Here is a 23,242-nt window from a genome sequence, read left to right as displayed (position 1 = left end):
TCCTCTTTCTTTTATATCTTCTTTTTATTACAAATATCTTTTCTTTAATTAAATCTTTTGGTTATTCAAACAACCATCAATCAATATTAAAATCTTCTTCTTTTCTTCCTTTATTCAACTACTTATTAAACTGCTTATAAAACTGCTTATAAAGCTGCTTGTTCATCAAAGTACCATTCTTATCACAAAATTCTCTTTTTCTTTTTTTTAAAATTTTTCTTAAAACTTCCTTAAAACTTTCTTTTTAAAAATACGTCTTCCTTCTCCTTTTAAAAACTCTTCTCCCAACTGTGTAAAGAGACGACCGTACTCATCAGTCGCTTTAATCCCTCTAATTCCTCAAACTTTATTTTTATGAAATTTCATAGTTTTGTTTCGGTTGCGATTTTTATTCATCTTTTATTTATGCGGCAGTTCTTCGCATTTATATCTCCGTTCAGTTTATGTACGTATTTGTATCGCGTTGTGTTCTATTTCAATAGAATAATGCACTTAAACATCACTTTAAAAATGTATTTTCAATGAAAACCAACAATAAGTTGAAATAAAGGTAATTGCTGCTGGGGTATATGATTTTGCCGATTGTTCGGCCGACTCAAAAAATCAACAAAATGGCCGCTCGTTCGGCCATACGATTTTTTAATCTGGATAAATTTGGCGGTATGATAATTAATTTATGCATTTATAGTTGTTTATAATACATACACCCTCCCCGACAAAGTTTTAAGACTCCCTCATTTTTTTTGTGAATAAAAACAACTTGCAAAAGTAATAACGTAGTTTGAATGCTCTTTATACATATGAAACAAATTGAAATGCGAAAAACTTTTAGCATTTAAAGTAAAAGAAGTGTTTGAATTTTTTTTATTTTTTAACAATAAAATTTTAAGACTAGTTTAGTTTCTTTCTTTATTAAAAGTGAGTTGGTTCACCATTGCATTTTATTCCTTTAATAACTTTATTTGACATAGAATAAATAAAATATTTGATGTATCTAAAATAACTTTATCCCAGCAATCTTTAATTTTTTTCTTTTAACTCATTGATATTATCAAACCGCTTTTTGTTTGCATAAACCGAATAAACTACGCTACTCCATATATTTTCGATGAATTAAAGTCTAGGCTTTACGGAGACCATTGCAAAATATTGATTTTCTTTGCTTTTAATTAACTTTTTGTACGAATTGAGTTATGGATGCTAACTCCATCCTGTTAAAAAATTTTTTTTTTCTACTTATGTTTTTAAAGCATAGTAACAAATTTTTTTTAGTTATTCATGCATATCTAATAAGTTATTACTTGTTAGAAAACAAAATTTCTTAAAGTAGTTCTGAATGGCTTTCAGAATCTTAGAACACTTACAATAAATACGGTCATTGATTTTCTTTTACTTCCAAAAACTGCTAAAGCCATGCAACTATTACCTATAAAAGTACGTCTAGATAAAAGTTTCTTTCCTCTTCAATCATGCCAATAATACTGATAACCATCACATCCATTTAAGTTAAACTTCCTTTCTATACACTTGACAGCACCATTCCTATCTAACCTTGTTTCAATCAAATATCTGGCAAACTCATTTTTAGTTTTTTTTTGTTTTTTTTAAATATGCTGGTTTCCTCTTTAGTCTTTTTACGATTATTAAATGAATTGGATTTGATTCTCATTGAATAGCACGAACACTTGCAACTGATGATAAATCAATTTTCATCTTCTCAGCATTGATTGTTGAATTGCTTACTAAAGTAAAAAATATTGATGAGCTTGCTTAATATATTTTTACGGCCTTTGTCTTCTTTATCACATTTCTATCTTTTCCTTGAGACAATTATGAACAATAGACTTTCATCTGCTTATACTTTTTTATATTCTCTTTAACTTAGAATTTTCAAAAAAACGGGATCAAAGTAACCACGCTTGTTTAAGTGATTTCAATGGCTTTGCCCGTGTTTTAATTTAACAAGATAATTTGAAATGAGTAAAATTAAAAAACTCATAGAAAGTTCAACTTCTATTAAAGTTGTTTAAAGAAAAATAAAATCTGAAATGTGTTTTAAAAAATAAATGTGGTTGAAAATTTTGTTGTTTTAGAAATATTCCTAATTTCAATTTTTTAAATATGTATTTCTATAAGTCCAATTTTTTTTGTAATTCGTGCATATGTAATAAGTTATTATTTGTTAAAAAAATATACTTAAAAATAGAATTTCATTAAATTTTGACGCGAAAATGTATTATGCTTCCACAGTTTCCCAAACTGTGGAAGCATAATACATTTTAGGGGTTAACCTCAATTTCTGTTTCTGGAAAAACCCATTGGTTTGCTTTTTAAATGATTCTGGGACAATGGAGTCTGTACCTCCTCCACCATATCCTAATGATGAAGTAAGATAAAAAGTGTTTCGTTAATTGGTAAAAGATGCGGAATGCTACAAGTATTTATAATGGCCTCACTTTATTATCAATTATATTGAGAATGAAGTTAGACCATTGTATATACTAGTAGTGTTTCTCACACATGCACCCATCCAATAGTTACAAATCATGAATTATTAAAAGAGGTTAAAGTTCTAACAACTTCTTTTCACAAAACATATTTATATTAACTTTACTTCCAAAATGACTTTTAACATATAACAATATATTGCTATCTTACTCGTTTTCTTCCTTTTTTACCTAATACTACATGTAACGCGACATCAATTGAATACCAGCAAAGGGCTTACAAATTTTCAATAAATTGTAAATGCAATCCTCCTCGTAAACTTTCGCGGAGATTCGCTGAGCCGAATTTCAGTCAATTGCTTCTCTTGTTAGAGAAAATAAAGTATAATGGCAATAATAAAAACATTTTCGGAAGGATTCCAAGAGGCTTTTGTTATTGAAACACGTTTTCTTCTTTCAGCAAATTTCGCAACTTTAAACAAGAAAGTACGTAATATCAAAGTATACTATTTTTTTAACAGTTTTGATACCACCAATGATTTTCTGATACCACCAATGATTTTCTCTCACATCTCTCAATCTTTCTAGTCCTTATTGTTTGTATACATCACGGTCAAGTCCATCCAATCTATAAAGCTCAAGTAAAAAAAACCTGCAATAGAAAATTATTATGATTACTTCCTAATTCGTGAATGAAAAGAGCTAAATATAATCTTTACATCGTGAATGCAAGCAATTTTCTATTCTTTAAGTAAATATGCAAAGATTTTTTTTAAACAAATGAGCTTTTCATCAGACAAATTTAAATTTATTTAAAACTATCCTGTTACTTTGTTGTTATCATGCAATAGGGAATCAAAAAAGTCGGGTTTGTTTGTAAATTTCTTAAGGGCTTGATGATCATTTTGTGATTGATATACTCATTATCATTTTGATTGACAATTAGTCATAGATTTACAATATCTCAGTATACATGTTTTTATAGTGGGCTAAAGAAACGTGTCATGTCTTTGTCAATGTCCTGATTAAAGTCAAAGGCATGGAAAGAAGTTAATATCTTGCAAGCACCATTAAAAATCTAAGTCCTATTGATGGTAAGTTGACTTAAGAGTTGTAGTTAATGAGACCTTTATCTTTACCACACTCCATGTTGGAATGACCCCTTTCAGGAAAGATAGCAATTAATAGAATCAATCTTTTCTGATGCTGAATTGTAACTGACCCTACACGACCTCTGACCCTCTATTATTTCTTTATATATATATTTTTGTTATTGTAAGCGAAAGCGTAACGAAGATTTGTAACGAAGACTTGCAGGAACCGTTTTATATCTTGGTGCAAAAATTTCCCATGAAAAAAGAGATGTCGTATCAGTAGCCTTTCCTGGCGTTTCTTTTTGTTCCCAAAAATTGTTGGAGGTTGTTATTTATTTAATATTTCATGAGGGAAGTTAGATTTATGAATAAAGATCTTTTTGTGTTGGGAAAAGTTTTTGTAGGGCTTTATAAGTTTTTATAAATTTTTTATTTATCAATTATTAAAACCTATGCAAAAAAACTTGGAAAGGAAAAAATTCATAATCAGCATTTTGAAGTATGATATGGTTTTGAAGTTATTTTAACAATATGCATGAAAGGGCTACCTTGTCCCAATAATACCCCTTTTCGATTATGCAAGTTTTCTTTCTTACTTAAAAATAATCCATCGCATGCGTCATGAAACTCTTTACCAATTTCATCTTGGTGAGAAGTCGTGGTCGCTCGCTTACCAAAGTATACGTTGGTGAGCGAGGGATCTCATATTGCTGTTTTCAATCTTCATGATTCAGACGATTACTCACAGTTCTACTGGACTGAATAGCGTCTTGTATTTTTTCTTTCGACCATAAGAAATTATAAATGTTACATTAATGTATTTCATTAAATATATAGCTTTTACATTGAAAATATTTTAATGACTGTTCCTTGACATTTGCTGCTGGATATCATTATCAATTAATGAATGTTCATAACTTCTTTAAGTACGTATACAAATGTCCATGTGATGTAGGTGTGTTGTGCATATATGGAAGAAGCGTGGTGGGAGAGTCAGACTTTTCAATAACAATTGTTAACTCATAAAGTAATAATAATACTGCCTTAATCAAATGCAAACAAAAATAAAAATACTTATGACTGGTTTTTCTTCTCTTACTTATTTTCCTTTTTAATTATTCTCAACAATTTCTCATCAATCTATATTCTCTTAATATTAACTTATACAAATAACAATGCATTAATACAGATAATAACGCATATTTAAAGTCACTCAAATATCTTTTCTTACCAACTCTTCCTATAATGTTCCCTTTTAAGTTTCCGTAAATTCTTCTCATAAAGTTTTCTTTAAATCTTCAAAATTTCTATTCTCATAAGATCCCCAATAAATTCTCTTAAAACTCTCTTCTCATAAAACCCTCTTTAAAAATCTCCAAAATTCTTTTCTCTTAAAATTCTCTCATTAGGAGAATTACTCAAAATCTCTTATAACTCTTTCTTAACATATCTTTGAAAACTCTCAATCTAAAGTAAAACTCTTCATCAAATTCTCTCCAAAAAAGCCTTAAAAAGTCTGTAGGATTTTCTAAGCCTTTCCTTTTCTATCTGTCCGCAGATGTTAATTTTAATTCTCGTACAAATAATAGATTTCTTTTTCTTCAAGCTCGATCGGTACTTTTGTTTCAACCTCTGAGTCATGGTGTTGTTTAAAACATGTTTTACAAGTTTTCTTTTTATTAGTCTTTGTCTCAGGATTGCTACAGAACTTTCGAGAATTTTACAAATTAAACTCATATCATCGAGACCTTACTGACCTTGTTGAAATCTAGAATGGGTCAGTGAAAACCATTTCAGTGATCATTTGGGCCTTAAAATAAATAAATCTCGATGGCTACCAAACACGCTCAATTTCATGGAAAATCAGCGCCGCGTTGAAGTGTGTGAAATAATGGTTTCCGACTATAAAGACAAAATGAAACGCATCAACACTGGAAATGAGACCTGGATCTACGCATTCGACCCGGAAACAATTGATCAGTCGTGTGAATACAGTGCCAAAGTTCAGCCGAGACCAAAAAAACTAAAACAAAGCAAGTCAAAAATCAATGTCATGTTGGCAGTTTTCTTTGATTATCGTAGTGTGGTGCATTTTGAATTCTGACAAACCGCCTAAACTGTCAGCAAAGAATACCGTTTTGGGTGTTATACGTCATTTGCGTTATGGTGTGAATTTAAAAAAATGGGTTTGTGGAGATACAAGAAACGTGCTATCTACTTAAGGAACTTAGTAAAGGATCGTCGTAAGCGTTTTAGTTAGGTTTGCCTGAATAAATTAAAACAACATTTACATTATAACAATAAAAAATGATAAAAAACGAGGAAAGGTATTAGTTAAATAACATCATGTTAATAACAAAAATTTGACACGCAGAAGACAAAAGGAGGTTGCCAAACTGTCAATGACTAGAGTTGCAGTGGTTGTGAAAGGAAAAGACATAGCAACTCATGGTGCAAAGTCAAAGGTCATTTCGATTAAAGGATTATCCAAGTCATGTTTCTGACCTGTCAATAAATTAATTTTCCAAGAGGTTGATTTTGAACCAAATAGATTAGAAAAAAGTGATAATTTCGAAATTAATGCCTGTGCAGTTGAAACCGGGACTGAGAGGAATGATGTAATGCTCAGGTCAAATAATAAACGTCCATCTAGACAGGCGGCCCTTAAAGGACAATATCTTACATAATTAAAGATATACTTCGTTGTCAACTCAACAGAGTGGGAGCGTGTTAAAAGTGACACAATTTATTTATTAATGTTTTAGCCTATTATCGCGTTGCTCTCTGCAGACCATTGTTTTTATTTTATATTCTGATGGTATTGCAGTATACTTCCTCTTCCTCTTTCGATCCGGTAAAGCACAAAGTCTTTCCTTATAAAAAAGATTTTTTCAGTCTTCAATACTTTACAATCATCTCCATTTTGTTTGTAAGGGTTTATTCATAAAGTTATTACATAGTTGGAATGAGCTAAATTAAAATACACATAGTAGGCACTTCAGTCCATTTTATGATCTCGTAATATAATTAAGCCAAAATGTTAATTTAAATTTTATTGCATTCAAAATGTTAATCTTGTTTTAAAATGGGTTTAACCAACTTTGTAGCACTTCTGGTTGTCAAGAAATTAGCATTTTTATACTACCTAATTTGACATTTTTTTAGACAAAAAAAACGCGTTTTTTTATTTTAGTTTTTTTTTAACATTTTTTTTAGCGTAAAAATTTTACTCAACGACTTTAGGCAATAATCTATCTCTTATCATTAAACAATATACAAATAAAACAACTTTCAGTTCACAACTAATCTTTAGAAAAAATATATATACAGAAAAAAAATATATAGCAGAAAAATATATATACATTAATATAGTCATAGACACATTACACATTAATATAGTCATAACTCTATTACAACATTAAATTGTGAAAAAATAAAACACAAGGTTGCCCAATTTTAAATTTTCTTAAATATTATAGATACGATGTTAAAAATATTATAGATCAATATAAACGATATATATCTTTACATATATGATATGATATGATATATATATATATATATATATATATATACATATATATATATATATATATGTATATATAAATATATATATAAATATATATATATATATATATATACATATATATATATATATATATATATATATATATATATATATATATATATATATATATATATATATATATTAAACAATATAAATAATATAGGTTAATATACACGACTAATTTATAATAATATTATATAATTTATAATATATTTATAGTATAATATTACTAATGATATATAATAACTATATACGATACGTTATAACAACTATAAACGTTATAGATATAAATATTATAGATTAATATATACGATTAATTTATAATGATAATATATAATTTATAATATATGTAATATATTTCTAATAAAATATTACTAATAATATATATAACTAGTAATTATTTCAAATAAATTGTAAAATAGGCTTTTTACAAAACTATAACCTTTCCTTTTTCAAGGTCAACAAGCAATGGAAAAGTCCATACTTGATTTTCCTCAGTCTCATAGACCACTTCAAACAAAGTTTTTTTTTAAGTTAGGAGTTGACTTGTTTACTCGAAGAACTTCACCTGTACACCAAAAGTATTTTTTAGTGTCGATTTTCATTATTTTATGTTGAATAAATTTTCCAACAAGATAATTAACATTATTTAGAATGACAGCCAAGATGTTTGTTTTTTGTTGATTTGCTAATTGAGACAGTCTTGCATTCTTTAATTTTTCACTTAACTCTTCTTTCTCTTTTGCAATCAAAATATCTCGTTCTTTTCTTTCAATAAGAATAACTCTTCTCTCAATGGGCTCTGGAAAAGTCCTTGTTCTAATAACTGATTGTAAATTACTGAACAACTCATAGTTTGTTAAGTCTTTTCGCATACTACCATGCATTTTAGTTTTGTAAAAATATTTAGGTTCGCATTTAACTTCCATAACATACCTATAAAAATACAACTGTGCTCTTAATATTTTTTTGCTTTTAAATGTGTCAACTAACAAAACATATTCATCATCTGCTTCTTTTGAGATCAACCACACCTTTGTCCTCAATTTTAACAACTCATTAACCGATTTATTAACCGACTCATTTCAAACTTTAATTCTAAATGTGGCACCTGATTCAGCAGTATTGAATGCAAAAATATTTTCATAACTAGTACTTAAAACTAACTTTTCGAATGAGTTAATTGTCTTACCAGTTTCTGTTGCAAAGTTAGATAATAAATTCAATTTACAAAAAAAATTAGACATTTCAATGAAATCTGCTTGCTCGCCTTTTTTTAAACCTTCCCAGTTCTTTATAACTTTAGGCAGTAACTTTTTCCTCATATCTTTAAACTTTAAATTAAACAGTGGATTAACTGGCCCAAGATCAGACATGGTAGTTTTAAAAGAACATACAAGGTTAGAAAAATCGTTTTCCTTGCTGCTACTTTCTAAAATGTCACATGTATCATCTAATGTTTTGGTTAACGCATTAATAGTACAATCTGCATCACTGCCAGCCATTTCACATAAAAGATAAAGTACTTCTATTTGTGGTAGTAACTTGGAAGTTTTGAAAATGTCTATGATGTTTAGTGGTACCGTCACTGTGAAGACAATTGCCCGAATTAATTTTTACAGTGTTTATCATTTCTTCTGCAACTTGATGTTGAGCAAGTGCTAAAGCCTCAGTCATAAATCGAGATTTTGTACTAATTGAGGGAAGCTTCTCTATATCTATCTTTGCTAGTTTTTTTAAAACAATTGTGATAACCTCATTAACTTTGTTCATGCTGACATTCAAAGAAACTAACTCCATAATAACTTCTCTTATATCATTAGAATACCTACCGTTTTGAAATGTTATTATTCTGCGATCATGGAGAAGAGAACTTAAATTAAAATCTTTATTTTCTTTGCTTAATACTCTAGTGTTAGGAGAGTCTGTATCCTTTTCAGGGTTATTTAAACTGTTAGAAGAAAAATTTTCATGCTTATTTACTACCATGCTAAACTTCTTGTTTACATAATACCATTTTTTGCATGTAATTCTTTTTTCTCATGAAGGAGTGCAACTTTATTGTCACTTTTTTCAAGCTTAACTAACAAAAATTTAACTCTTTTATTAAGATTTTTAATGACTTTATTATAAAAATCTTTTAATTCTTTTATTTCCTTATTTTGTTTCTTTTTTAATTGATGAATCTTTGCTTTATTACTTGCATGTAATAGTTTATATGTCCTTATAGGGTCGTTAGATGTAAATTTTTTTTTCATATTACTAATACGAACATTAGCAGATTTGAACTTATTTATACAACCAGATGAAGCAAGTTTCAATTTTTTAAAACAGTTTTTCGAGGTTTGTTGGTTCAACTTTCTTTTTTTACCCTTCGTTTTATTTTTTTCACTTGATATGCATAATTCACAACTATTTTCCGAAATAGGCGGTTTAAAGAGCATCAGCTTATATATATCTCTTCTTTTGTTTTTTTTTAACGATTTAAATTTATCTACAACAATTTTAATTTTGTTGTACAAGCTCAAATTATTTTCAGTTACTGAAAACAAACTGGAGAATCGGCTTCTGAAATTCGAGCAAACCATTTTCAAAGATTTATCACTCAAGCATAGATACCAATCATATAATTCTTTATTATTCATTATGATAAGGGTAATTTTATACAAATACTTTATTATACAATTAAATTGTTATATTGTTTTTGCAAATTAGTTAGCGTAATAATTTTTGAAACAATATTAAGACGGACTGAAAGGAAGAAGAGGACGGGATTTAGCAGGTTTTAACTTAGTTTTAAAAATTAAGCTGAATACCCGAATATTAGCAAAAACTTAGTTTTTTTAAAGTTATTTTAGACCAACTTATTCATCACAAAACCAAAAAAAAAAAAAAACAAAGAAAAATAGTTATATATTATTTTAAAGGATCTAGCATCCTTTAAAATAATATATAAAGCAAATAAAATAACTTTAAGCTAAAATAATTACAAATACTTAATTGAAACCGCTCCTACAGCCAGATAAACTGATATTGAAAATTCTAGCAGATATTTTATGAAAGATCAATCATTTTACTTTTCGTAAAACGTTTTACTATGGCATAATAGATTAAAAAAATCGGTCTAAGTTTAATCTGAAAAATTCTTCTTTATATATAAAAAACTTCGCAAATTTTGTTTAGGGAATTGGTCACGTGACTGAAGTGCCTACACATAGAATAAATTTGAATGCTGAAAACATTTAATGTTTAAAAAGATAAACTTTGTTTGAAACTTTTTTATGTTTAACCAACAAAGTTTTAAGGCAATCTTAGTTTTTTTCTTAACTAATTCAATAATTCTATTTGACATTGTAAAATAAAATACTTTAATTCATCTAAGGTTATTTGATCCCATTATTCCATTATTTTTTATTTTAACTTATTGATATTAGTAAATCACTTTTCATTTGCATAAACCAAACAAGCTAAGCTACACTATATGTTTTCAATAGGATTAAAGTTCGGGCAATAGGATTAAAAGATACGATTTTCAATAGGATTAAAGTTCTTGGAGATTATTGAAAAATTTGTTTTCTTTGTTTGTTCCCAATTTTTTGTATGAATTGAGCTATGAATATTCATCTAGTAGAAATATTGTAATTTTGCTACTTAGTTTTAAAAGTAGGGTAAAAAGCTTTTCCGATGTAGTTTTATATTGTCTTCTTAATATAGAGTACCTTTACTAAATAATTTGCTTGAAGTTCCTCTACTTCCAAAGGCTCCCCAAACCATTAAGCAATCATCTCCAAAATTATGTCAGGATAAAATATTTCCTTCTTTAATCATCCCAATAATATTGATAACCATCACACCCATCTAAGTTGAACTTCCTTTCATTAGACAATATAACAACATTCTGATCCTACCTTTTTTCAATCTAATATCTAGCAAATTTATGTCTACTTTCTTTTGCTTTTGAAAATTTATTGCTTATCTCTTTAGCTATGGTGTGATGCCATATTGTTCCATTTAACGAAAACGGAATACCTTTTCAGACCAAATAACACTCTTAAAAGCCTATAGATAATCAATACAGACTCCTATTCTGCATCAACGTTTTTATACCATCAAGATTCAAAATAATCTTTATTCTCACTAGAAATTTCTGTTTTAGAAAGTTTGTGGTATAACCGCAGTAGTATACAAAACATTTTGGATAATATACTTGCTCCTAATTGAAGACAATCATTCAAGGACAATCCTATCGTTTGAACAGGAAGTATCAAATATCACTCTTACCTTAGTGGTTTCTTTATTCTTTCTCATAACTGGCCTGTGCGCTAGATTGTTTTCTTTTAGTGATTTAATTGTCAGGAACTCTTCCAATAATATTATTTATTTTATATTCATTAAAAAAGGAAACTTGGTAACACATCTCTCATCAGTATGCGTAATATCAATTTCTAATTTATGTACCACAAACTCGTCAGTTCATTGTACTTTCTTCACACTCCAAGTTTTTTTTAAATCACCTCGTAGCTCATCTTTCTCGCTACGCTCATCTTTTACACTTCTCAGTAAATTAGCATTAACGCGCAAGTTCAGGATTATTTTCTCATCAACATTTCTTTAATTAGGCGTTGAGCCACTTAATACCCATCCTAGAATAGACGAGGAAGCTACTAGAAATCCTTCAATCCTTTAGTAACTTCATCAGTCACAAATTTATGGTACAAATTACACCCAATCTTTAGGTCAATTGGATAATCTTCGGAACAATCTTCAAAATCAGTTAAATTTAACTTTGAAATGTGATGGTAACTTTTACATGTCCGAGATAAATCGAACCTTTCTAATATTTATATATAAATTTGTAATATTTATAATTTTTATAAAAATAGTAAACTGTCAGTGTATATTGAGGCTCTGTTTGTGCCAGTTATTTGTAGCCTTTGTACATTTTTATGCTTTACCTTATGTTTTTAGCAGTGTAATTACTTAATGGACCATTTATCTTTATAATTATATCCTCTCGTCTCATTGTCTTTAATTTCAATCTTTAACATACATTTTAAGTAACATACAGCCTCTGTCTACCATTGTCAAATAATATTCTGAATTTCCCACGCTTACTCTCTGAGTTATTAAAAAAAAACTTTCCCTTTGCTATCTCTAATAAAATGCTATCAGATACATATACAGGAGTTGCACTAGTTTGGGTTCGCTACTTATTGGATATATAAATGTGGTGTTTCCCATTGTATTCAAATCATAAATTGTTAGAATGACAAAATTTTGACATGAGCTAACATCAAACAGATAAAACATCACTTTTGCTGTTTTAGAATTACAATTCTAAAACTCTCCAGCAAATTTTCTAGAAATTAAAATTATTAGCTTATCTGGCTGTTTCTCGATAAGGATAGCAACTAAAGAACAGCCAAAATTTGATGTTTCTATTTTAAGGGATTTCAGATAACGTATACAGCTATCTCTATCATTGTAATGTTTTCTTAAGTCTTCTAGGTCATTGATTTCTGACAAAGAATCCATATATACTGAAACAAAAACATGTAAATTCCAATTTCTGCTAGTCGAGATGTTATTTGCCTTTTTAAAACTTTCTGAACTTAGTGAAAGTCCTGAAATACAGTTAGAGAGATTAGTATTTGAACAAAAAATTTAATTGTTAAAAGTAAAGTTTTTGATGAAAATTTGTGATTATTCTGAAAACAAATTAACCAGGATTTCAGGGAATACGAACAAAGTTACGTTAACTTTCTTTGCCCAAAATTTAACGCTTCCTTAAGGCGTGTAAAAATCTAGACGAAAGATAATTATCCAAACATAAAAAAATTTTCCTGAGAGATGATTAAAAAAAGATTTTTAAGCAATAATTCAATCTACATTATTATAAAATGAGTAACCGCTAATAATCAACTAATATTTTTAAAAGTTGTTTTCATTTGTCATTGAAACCATCAAAAATGGGAGTTAAAATCAAGGAATGTTTGCAAGCTCGGCTCATCTTTGTTAAAGACTTGTTCAAACAGATTAAACATTCAGATTTTTACAAGAAGCGATTGGAAGGCATTAGGAACCATCAGCAATTTGGTGAAAAACGTTTACCAGAATCTTTATCTGAATTACAAATTTTTTATATCATACTTTTTAATATTAGTGCCGACAACGCATGATAAAAGTAAACTACTCTTGGACTCTCCATAACGTTTTTTTTAACTTCCTCTCGGTCTAAATAGTTAACAGTTCCTCGTCAATATTGTTTAATTTTTCGTAACACTCGCTGAGAAATTTTTTTTGAACATGGAAAAAAGTAGGATAATTTTTGAAGTTAGTTGGCATATAAAAATAGTCCTAATAAAAATAATTTAAAACGATGGAAAGAAGACGAACAAAAGATAAGACACCCTCCCATTCCTTAGCATAATTTATTACTACGTTTCGTATTAAGATAATGAAAGAAGAATCAATGAAAATTAAAAAAAATTAAAATGTTGATGTTAGGAAGAGGAGAGAAACATTTTAACAAAGAGCTGAGAAACCCAATTGAAAAAGGAAGACCTCGTGATGCAAATACACACGTTAACAGAACGGAGATATTAATATGTATCCCTTTGAACAAAACTCGGTTCTCTTGTAAGATGGTATCAAATGAGCGAATTTTCGGCGGGTGTATAATATACGTGAAATATTACAATATTCAGTATAAATATTTTGATTTCTCCAATGATCGCTTCGAGATATCTAAACAGGTTTGAAATTAACTGTTTGATTATATATCAAAAATTAAAAATCATATTCACGTTTACAAAAGTTGCAACAATAAAGTATTTAAGTGCTAAATGAGTTTTTGATTTGTCAAGGTTTTGTAAAATTCTAATTGCACTATTTTACAATTTATACAACACCTTCAAATTCATAGTCATCTAAAAAAGTTGGGTTTGTACGCCAATTACCTTCTTGATTATTTGAAAATGTGTCTGAAGGCGGCAGTAATCCAGTCTTTTCCGACTGGAAAGACTTATCGGGATAATTAATCTCTGCTGTCAAACTAGTATTTGGAAGAAATTTTTCAAAAATGGAAATCTCTTTGCAAATTGAATGCTCGAGTTTTTGCGTGCCCCCACCCAGTAACCATCTGTATGGCCATGATAGAGCTAAGAGATTAGCAAGTTGAAAGCAACATTTGTTCATCCAAAACGGACGATTGCCATCAACACCCATTATACGCTCTTTAAACCCTGTTATAACAAGTTCGGTATAGGAGTTAATATAGGCATCTCTATATCGATTTGCCTCAACGAAATTGGATTCTACATTCGAAAATTCGCTAGACGTCTGATTATCCGCAAAGGTGAGTTTTTTAGATAACTTAATACGCGTAACTTTAGTGCAAGAATTCAGTACTAGACTGCAATCGGAGACATCTCGCCAAGTCCTAAAGTTGAACATTTTTGAGTCAGTATATGTAGTGACTTTTTCTTGGTAGGTTTCATCGCCAGGTTGCAAAATACCATTGGCATCAGTAAATGTGGTAAATCTACGTCTTGTCTCAAAATGGTAGCATTCAATAATAATAACAACTTGAGGTTCATTTTCATAAATCAACTTTAAATAGTGGTCAATTTCATCGCCATCATAAGTACTATCAAGATACTTCTTCTCATTACAAAACTGGGCCTCTATTAAAACATACAAGTAAAATATTGGTATTGAAATTGCAGTGATTGTGTTCATAGTGGAAAAGAATTTCGGTCCATAAATCTGAAGACCGAAAATAGCAGCTACTGATTTAAAGCAAAGAAGTATGACCATACCTAAAACAAAGTTTTGTACTTTAACAAAAAAAAAAAAAATTTTGAAAAAGAATATTATTTCAATTCCACAAAATCATTGATTGGTCGCGTTATTTTATTCGCAAAATAAATTGATTTTTACTCAACAGCTTACAATATCGCTGTGTCAACTTTGGAGCTTTACAATAAAAAATTAAATCTATAGGAACAAATTCTTTTTCAATGCACTTAGTAAAAAATGGAAAAATGTTTTCCTTATGTATTATCAAATGACGCTTATGAGAGAGAAGTTAATTTAATCAAAAGGAATTTAGTCGTATTCCGCAGCTGAGTGGTCATAAAAAGTTATTTTCGCTTAATGGAAACTACGAGCAACTGGTTCTTCAGGAACACAGACTACTGATTAAAACTTAAAGTTAATATACAGAGAAATACTTTTAATTAAAAAAAATTGATAGCCGATATTCAGGTTGGGGTTGTTCTACTTTTCACAGTTAATTTAAAGCTAGTAGCGGATGATTAATGAGTGAAAAAATCAAAAAAAAACGAAAAATGATTTTAGTACTTTATAAAATCCGTGAATGTAAATATCTGATAAAAAAAAAAGAATAAAAAGACTAACTAATGGCGTAGATATTGGTTCGAGTTTTAAAACAAATGTTGAGTAAGAATAAAAAAAAAGGATAAAAAATTCTGTTGTTTTTATTTTTAAGTTTAAGTTAGCTTTTTTAAGTTTAACTTTGGTTTAACTTAAAAAAATATGAAAAAAATATGTGCAAAATATGAAATGTGACTACATACCTAGAGTTATATTCCGCTACTACCTCACCCCTACTCGCCTCTGAACTTTCAATAATTTTTCTTTGAAATTTTCTATTTTAGAGTTAAGAAAGAAAAAATAAACCAAAGTTTTAAAGAAGGAAATTATTTTTTTGCTATTTGTACTGTATTTATAAGTAATCATACTTACTTAAATACCACCACACTGAAGTTATCCTCAATATATTCCATTTGACTGTTATGAGCCTGATTAATATGGGACCAAATATTGGAAGGATGGGAGAAAAAATAATTACTAGATCTTGTATGAAATAGATTTCATCAATATTGAAAGTTTTGTTTGGAATTGCTGTAGTAGTGATTGCGGTTGCTGTTATTGTTGATGGTGTTTTTCGAGATGAACAGCTTTCTAAACTTGTCCAAGCGTAATCTCCTGAAACCTTTCTTGAACATAGAGCGTCATTAAATTTATCATTGGATAAACAGAAATTAGCCCTTAACGAGCCAGCTTCAATGTTCGCTACTTCAACATCGCTTTTGCATACTTCATTTTTTTTATTACAATCGTCACCAGTGTAATTAAAGAAACAAGTGCAAGTGCTTCTGTTATATTGGTTTAAATTGCATACACCATTCATTGTGCATCGATTATTACTGCATGGCTTATTTAAACCCCGGCATTGAAATGTTACACCAACATACTCCTCCCACTTTTTTCTTTTTCCATAATTTATCATCATTCCATATCTTCTCCAATTGTTAGTTATAAATTCTGGTTTTAGTGCCTGATCAAACACGGTCCAATAATCCAGACCATACTCCACTCTAGGCCCAATTATCCAATGCGAATCCAAATAATAAAGATACCACTTTGAGAAATGGTAATTCGAATGTTTGTAAACTTGTCGGTTAAACGAATACAAGTTATCTACCGGTGTAAAATAATCTATTAACGGATCGTTTATAAAATAAATCTTATAATTAAAGATCAGATCACGAAATAGGCAGTCAGTAGAGTTAGAACACGTAATATTTATGTTTTCTTTTAAATACACAATTTTGTTAATGCGATATTGAAACCATTTTGTCACTACTCCTCCAAAAACATTATTCTTTTTATCTGCCATTTTAACCCAGCTTTTTGGATTGTTTATTTTTGCAAGGTCTGCTTCCGCTCCTAATCCCAAAGAGACACTTTCTCCTTTAATCGATTTAGTAAAATAAAAAGCATTCAGGATTTTATTGTATTGGAAACTGATGCTACCTCTTTCATTCTCATAGAGAGGAAAGTTATTCACCACTTTATTTGTCTTTATATATATGCCATTGATAACTTCTTTGTAAAGAAATTCTTCAGAGTTTTGTGGTTGTTGAAAAAGTATTCTACTACACAAAGTAGTAAAAATGTCGTCACATACAAAAGAATCAGCTAAAATTAATAGCGCAATCAAACTTAACTTGGTGCTGATCATTTTTGCTATTTATGCCTACCGTTATTCAAGAACCATTAAGCGCTTTCTTGCACAAGTTTAATCCGCTTCTATAGTATGTTCTTTGAACTGTATGCTCAAAAACTATCCGCATATTTATATATTTATCCGCTGGACTGAGCAAGAAAGTGTATATATATTTAAGTGAGGTATTTACAAAAGAATCAAGAATCAATATTACAAAAGAATTCAATGCGGATTAGGTTTAATTAAAGAGAATTAAACTTTGTTTTAAAAGCTATTTAAATTAACTTACAAAAATTTTAAACAAACAAAATGTAATCGAGTTCCAGTAAGTTGAGTTATGAAACCGTTTTCCAGCTTTGTATTACCCCCTGATTCTGTTAAAAAGATTAAAGTGTTTAACTGAATTTTAAAACTTAAATGGTTCAGTTGTAAAACTTTTTTCAACTTTAAACAAATGTTAATATTAGATGCCCATTGTTGAGACTAATAATGTTTCAGGGAGATATATAGTAAATGTTGAAATAGGAATACTAAATCCAAAGGAAGGAGATGCAATGCCTCTTTTTTTATTGAATACATCAGTTCTGACAAGGCTGACTCTATCATTATTGCGCGGTTTTTCAATGAATCTGTCAAGATTTGCTTCGACTTGTATAAAATGTGAAAAAGGTGTTCAAAATTGTAAAAAAAGCCATAATCAAGCTTAATTTTGTGTGGGTTATTTTAACTAGCATTTTGTCGCGCGAAACTCTAGAATCAATTCTCTTCTATTGTACGTACTTTTTACTGTAAAAAAAAAAATATATATATATACAGGGTACGGCAGCGATTCGAATTAATTTTTGGCGAACTAATTTTTGGCTAGGTTTTGTGATGTAAATAAAATACTTCCGCAATTTGTTTTTGTTGATTAATGTTCAATGACCGTCTTAGATTTTAATAAAATTGTGAATAGAAAACATTTTTGTTAAAAGTTTTACAATGGAAGCCAAAAGAACCGAAGTTTTAAACTTGATACATTTTACAAAGTGAAAAAACGTGGCAGTGCTGAAAGAGCCAAAATGCCATGTCCAGTGAATAAAAAAGTTGATAAAAAGTTCACAGAAAAGCTTAAAAAGCATGTTGAAAAGAATCCTACTGTATCCATCAGAAAGACAGCAAAATTGTTCAATATTGATAAAAGGACAGTGAGAAGAGCTCTAAAAACAATCGGAAAAGTCAGTGTGGCCCGATCTTCATGTCAACTTATAACAGAAAGACTAAAAATTTTACGATTGGAACGATCAAAGAAGCTTCTGAATCAGTTAAAAAGCCATGCTTCGTCAACAGTTAAAGTTTTCTCAGATGAAAAACGTTTTAGTGTTGACTGTGTGATAAATAGGCGTAATGACAGATTGATTGCACAGAAGGGTGACAAAGCACCACCTGTGTGTCACACCAAGCACCCTCAGTCCATCATGATGCTAGGAATCATCGCGACTAATGGAGAGAAATGCCCACCAATCTACATCAAAGAGAAAGAAAAAGTTACATCTGATATGTATATTCGCTTACTAAAACGCTATGTGGTGCCATGGCTGAAGAAGACATTCCCAGAAAACAATTACATCTTTCAACAGGACAATGCACCTTGTCATGGGTCCAGAAAAACTCAACAATATCTTCAAGACAATATGGCTAATTTCTGGCCCAAACACTTTTGGCCACCATTCAGCCCTGACCTGAATCCCCTTGACTATAGTATGTGGAGCGTAGTTGAGAGTAAGGCTTGCAAAAAGACCCACTCAAGTCTCAAGTCACTAAAGTCATCAATTACCCGTGCTTGGAACTCAATGTCAAGGGGCTATATAATAAGCACCTGCCAGTCCTTCCTTTCTAGGCTTGAGGCAGTGATCAAAAAAAAAGGAGACTTTATTGAATGTTAAGGTGGGAAAAGTATTTATCTTCAACTTTTCTCCTATTAATATACCATGAAAATAATTTTTTAGTGCTTTAAAAATTCATTTTGAAAAATGTTCTAAAAAGTTCGCGAATCGCTGCCGCACCCTGTATATATTAACCTGAGTTAAAAAGAGCGAAACTTAAAATTGATATATTTTAGTTCGAACCAAGTTTTGTTTTAACTAAAGTTACGCGTCATCAGATGCATAGTTAAGTAAAGAAACCGATTTCTAGCTAATTCCACATTGTAAAACCGATTTCTGAGTAACTTTAATCTAAATACAGTCATTCGTTTTCTCTATTATTCTGTGATATTGAGATGATGTTTTTTTATTTTTTAAATTTTTGTTGTAAAGATAAGTAATTGGTGGTTTCAGAACGATTTTCGAAATAGCTTCTACTAAGATAAGGTTGATAATAAGAATTTACAAACTAGATGAAAAAAGGTTATAAACTCTGTAAGCAATGATTTTTGAGCGAACGTATAATTGTATATAACCTGATTGAATAAACTTCGGAATATCTTTTCCAATTAAAATATTTAGTAATAGAGACAGCTTTCTAGTTAATGATTCATAATGTTATTTAAACTAAGAGTAAATCTTTTAAATAATATTCCAGTTTTGAGATTCAATACTGGAAATTAATACATAAAAAGGTCCAAATCATGTGGATCCAATTTTGACATAATGAGCTTTGGTTTGTCAAATGAGCTTTGATTAACTGACTGTAAAGATCCTGGGCGCTGCGCTGAAACCTGCCTCCTGTCTTTTAAAAACTCAAGTCCATTGGATCCAAAGCTTTTTCAAGGTCTGATGTTTTTAGCAGAGTATAATCATCAACCAATGACTCATAGAATTGGATTGTGGTAGGGTGATGCTTAACCAATTCCTTGATGGCAGTTTCCCTCCCATCTTCACTGTTTGCCATATTTTTAAGTGTATATCCTCTATAATATCGGTTCAGAAGTTTTATCGCATTTTATTGCATTTTACCGAAATTTTTTTACCACTGGTGCGGTAACACTGATGTTTAAAACTAAAACGCATTTTTACGCTTTCTTTTTACAGAAGACGGTAAAATTGCATAAAAATGAGTAAAATCGGTAAAATTGTGTAAAAAAGGCGAAATTGAGTAAAAGCGGTAAAAATCGGTAATTTCGTTAAACTTTAATAAAAGTTAGTAAAAGCGGTAATTATTATGGTAATTTTGCGATAAAACGCATTTTATTGCATTTTACTGAAATTTTTTAACCGCCGGTGCGGTAACACTGATGCTTAAAACTAAATCAGCGAAGTGGTATTAAAAATGGCAAAAGACGTTTCTGAAGACATTTAGTGACAAACAAATTGGAAGCCAATGTTTTTCGAGTAAGAAATGGAGCAGTCTTAAGGCCACAAGAGCAAATTGCTTCAGAGTAAAAAGTTTGCTCTGAAGATCAACACGAGAATCTTTAGAGTAAACTTTTCTGTTTGAATATACTTAAATTTGTTACTGACTTAGACACCTTTTTACTGATAAGAATATTGATGGCCGATTAACTATGTGATATCTTTTTTTGTAGTACGTTCCGTCATCCTCAATTCATAAATTTTCTCAGTTAAAAAGTTTGATGAGCTTCGGTATTGGCATGGATTTCTTGTAATTGACCGCACGATGAAACTCACTTTGATTTTTAAGCAAAAATTTTTCTTCTTTCCTCCCCCTCTTTTCCTTTCGATAGTTTGAGAGCCCTTGTTTCTCCCCATTATGTCTTCAGCTAAAGGTTTAACGACTTTTGACAATTTTGCAATTTTTGAATTTAAAGTTGGATTTTTAAACTTTCAAAACTTTTTTCCTATTATTCAATTTTTACTCATTTTGAACTGATAAACTGATAGTATTAGTAAAACACTAATACAATTAAATATATGTATAAAGAACGTCATTATAAAAAATTTGGAATTTATTCCTTGAGTATTTCTCCACTTTTGCTAATTATTATTGACCGGAAAATTTTGAGACCAAATGATAAATGGATAAAGTTTAATCACGTGCTTCTGGATGCTTCTATGGTTAAACTGGATTTATACAGCTTTTTTATCTGTTTATCATTAATTTAACCATGCGTAACGGTTGAGCGTATGGTTAAAATAAAATAAATCATTAAATCACTTAGGGTGGAATGCAAGAACCGAACTTGAGTCAAGTTCGACTTGAAATCTCAAGTTCGACTTTGTCAAGTCAGACTTGAAAAATTGACTTGAGCGAATGCGTAAACGAGACTTGAAAATTTCAAGTTCGTGCTTGAGAAAGTCGAACTTGAAAAATAGTCGAGGCGTTGAATTTAGGGCGTTTATCGGAAAATGCACTTCGCAACCAATAGCGGTAATGGATTTTTTTTACGGGAAAAACCTTTAACTGAAACAAATTCCGTGTAATGATATTTGTATAATATACGATTAAATAAAAAGTTAATAACAGTAAAAAAAAAAAGTTCTTGCTATGTATTTTTCATCAGAAAAATAAATTCATCTTGGCACTTTCAGCTCCAAATCCTAAGTTGTTGGTAAAAAACGGTTGGTCATATGTACCACTTAAGTGATCAAGACAATTTCTCTTGATTTTTCCATTTTAACGGATTCTATTTGAATTAAAATACATGAAAATGTTTTAGAAAATACAGAATCTTATTTTGACGCTTTTTAGGGATGATACTATACTACAATGTATTTTTATTTATCTTTTTACTAATACTTTAATGAAACTAATGGTTTTTTTTTTACAAATACTGAGAACATTACTTGAAACAAAATTAGTTTTCTCAATACTAATACTACATAATACTATGTGTGTGTGTGTATATATATATATATATATATATATATATATATATATATATATATATATATATATATATATATATATATATATATATATATATATATATATATATATATATATATATATATACCTACACATATTTTACCATTTACATATGTAAGTATACCATTTACATATGTAAGTATACCATTTACATATGTAATTCAAGAGAGATCACATATGGAGACAGGTCTTCTGAAATTATTGGGCCACTTATAGAAACAGAAAAGAAAACTTTTAAAAACCATTGATAGCATCTTGCTCATTAACACATGAAAAAGAACAAAGTTTAACGTTAAACAAAAATCTCTTAATAAAAAAAAAATACAAAAAAGCAATATAATGAAATTCATGATCTTGATAAAGAACTAATGCAAAAACAAATAGAAACAGATGATATAAAAAACTCTCTCCAGAAAAAGCAACAATACAAACAAAACTTTGTGAAAATTTTCACAGTTAAAATTTTCACAGTTAAAATTTTCACAGTTAAAATTTTCACAGTTAAAATTTTCACAAAGTTTTAAAAAAGCAACACAACAGAATTATTCTATGTGAGGATTATTATTTTCTAACAATATCAGATCCAAATTGTTTTTGGAATGTTTTAATTTATCAGTTTATTTTTTAGTGAAATTGTTTTTTTCATATATAATACTATTTTGAAATATAAAATGTAATTCTTTTGAAATAATATGTATTATAAATATTTGAAAATAATGTTTTTGTTATTAGACCCTTCATCCATTATCAGACGCAAATTTTTTTTAAAAAAAATAAGTCTGAAATTTGACTTTTGCTTTGTTTCTGCAAAAATATCTTTAGTGAATGCTTTAGCACCACATTCTTCATTGCTATTTTGTATTTCATTGCCTCCACAATAATCATTTTGTAGATGGGCAATGTTGTGAAGCGCAAAACAGGATATTATTATAGCTATGGAATTTTGCAGTTTTGTTCCTAAGGGAATGTTAAGGCAAGGGATTGTTTTTTTTTGATATACCAAAACAATATTCAACAACAACATTCAACATGTGTGTACTTCTCAAGCTGTAATTGTATCTGATTTCATTTTCATTTTTGGGTTAGAAAAAGGTGTCATTAAATATTGTTTATAAGGATAGCCAGAATCACCTGAAACATGAACATGTTGGCGAGCTTCTAAAACTTGTTTAATAGCTGAGTTAGCAAAAGCAAATGAATCCTGAACAATACCAGGCCATTGAACACAAGCAGATAAAATTTCATTTGAAGCACCTGCAATGACCTGGCAATTAAAAAAAAATCCCTTTTT

The 23,242-nt window shown here is 29.3% G+C and overlaps 1 protein-coding gene across 1 annotated transcript in view; it reads right to left on the bottom strand.

Moving 5' to 3' along the window:
* Positions 1 to 17,305, bottom strand: part of LOC149886725 (uncharacterized) — a 36,271-nt gene extending 18,966 nt beyond the window's left edge. The window contains exons 1-5 of the mRNA XM_090091421.1: positions 15,879 to 17,305; positions 14,012 to 14,929; positions 9,117 to 9,192; positions 8,693 to 9,060; positions 8,302 to 8,637 (exon numbers count right to left, since the gene is read on the bottom strand). Coding sequence (XP_089947547.1) covers positions 8,302 to 8,637; positions 8,693 to 9,060; positions 9,117 to 9,192; positions 14,012 to 14,929; positions 15,879 to 17,160 — 2,980 coding nt within the window. The 5' untranslated portion in view covers positions 17,161 to 17,305. The remainder of the gene's footprint in view (positions 1 to 8,301; positions 8,638 to 8,692; positions 9,061 to 9,116; positions 9,193 to 14,011; positions 14,930 to 15,878) is intronic.
* Positions 17,306 to 23,242: the final 5,937 nt, after the last annotated feature.

The sequence above is a fragment of the Hydra viridissima genome, unplaced genomic scaffold (assembly GCF_058129835.1).
Source record: "Hydra viridissima isolate aposymbiotic clone 2 unplaced genomic scaffold, HvirCarnegie_v1 scaffold_6, whole genome shotgun sequence".
Classification (NCBI taxonomy): Eukaryota; Metazoa; Cnidaria; class Hydrozoa; order Anthoathecata; family Hydridae; genus Hydra; species Hydra viridissima.
The sequence above is the reverse complement of the archived record's forward strand: the minus strand, read 5'-3'. Positions and strand labels throughout refer to the sequence as shown.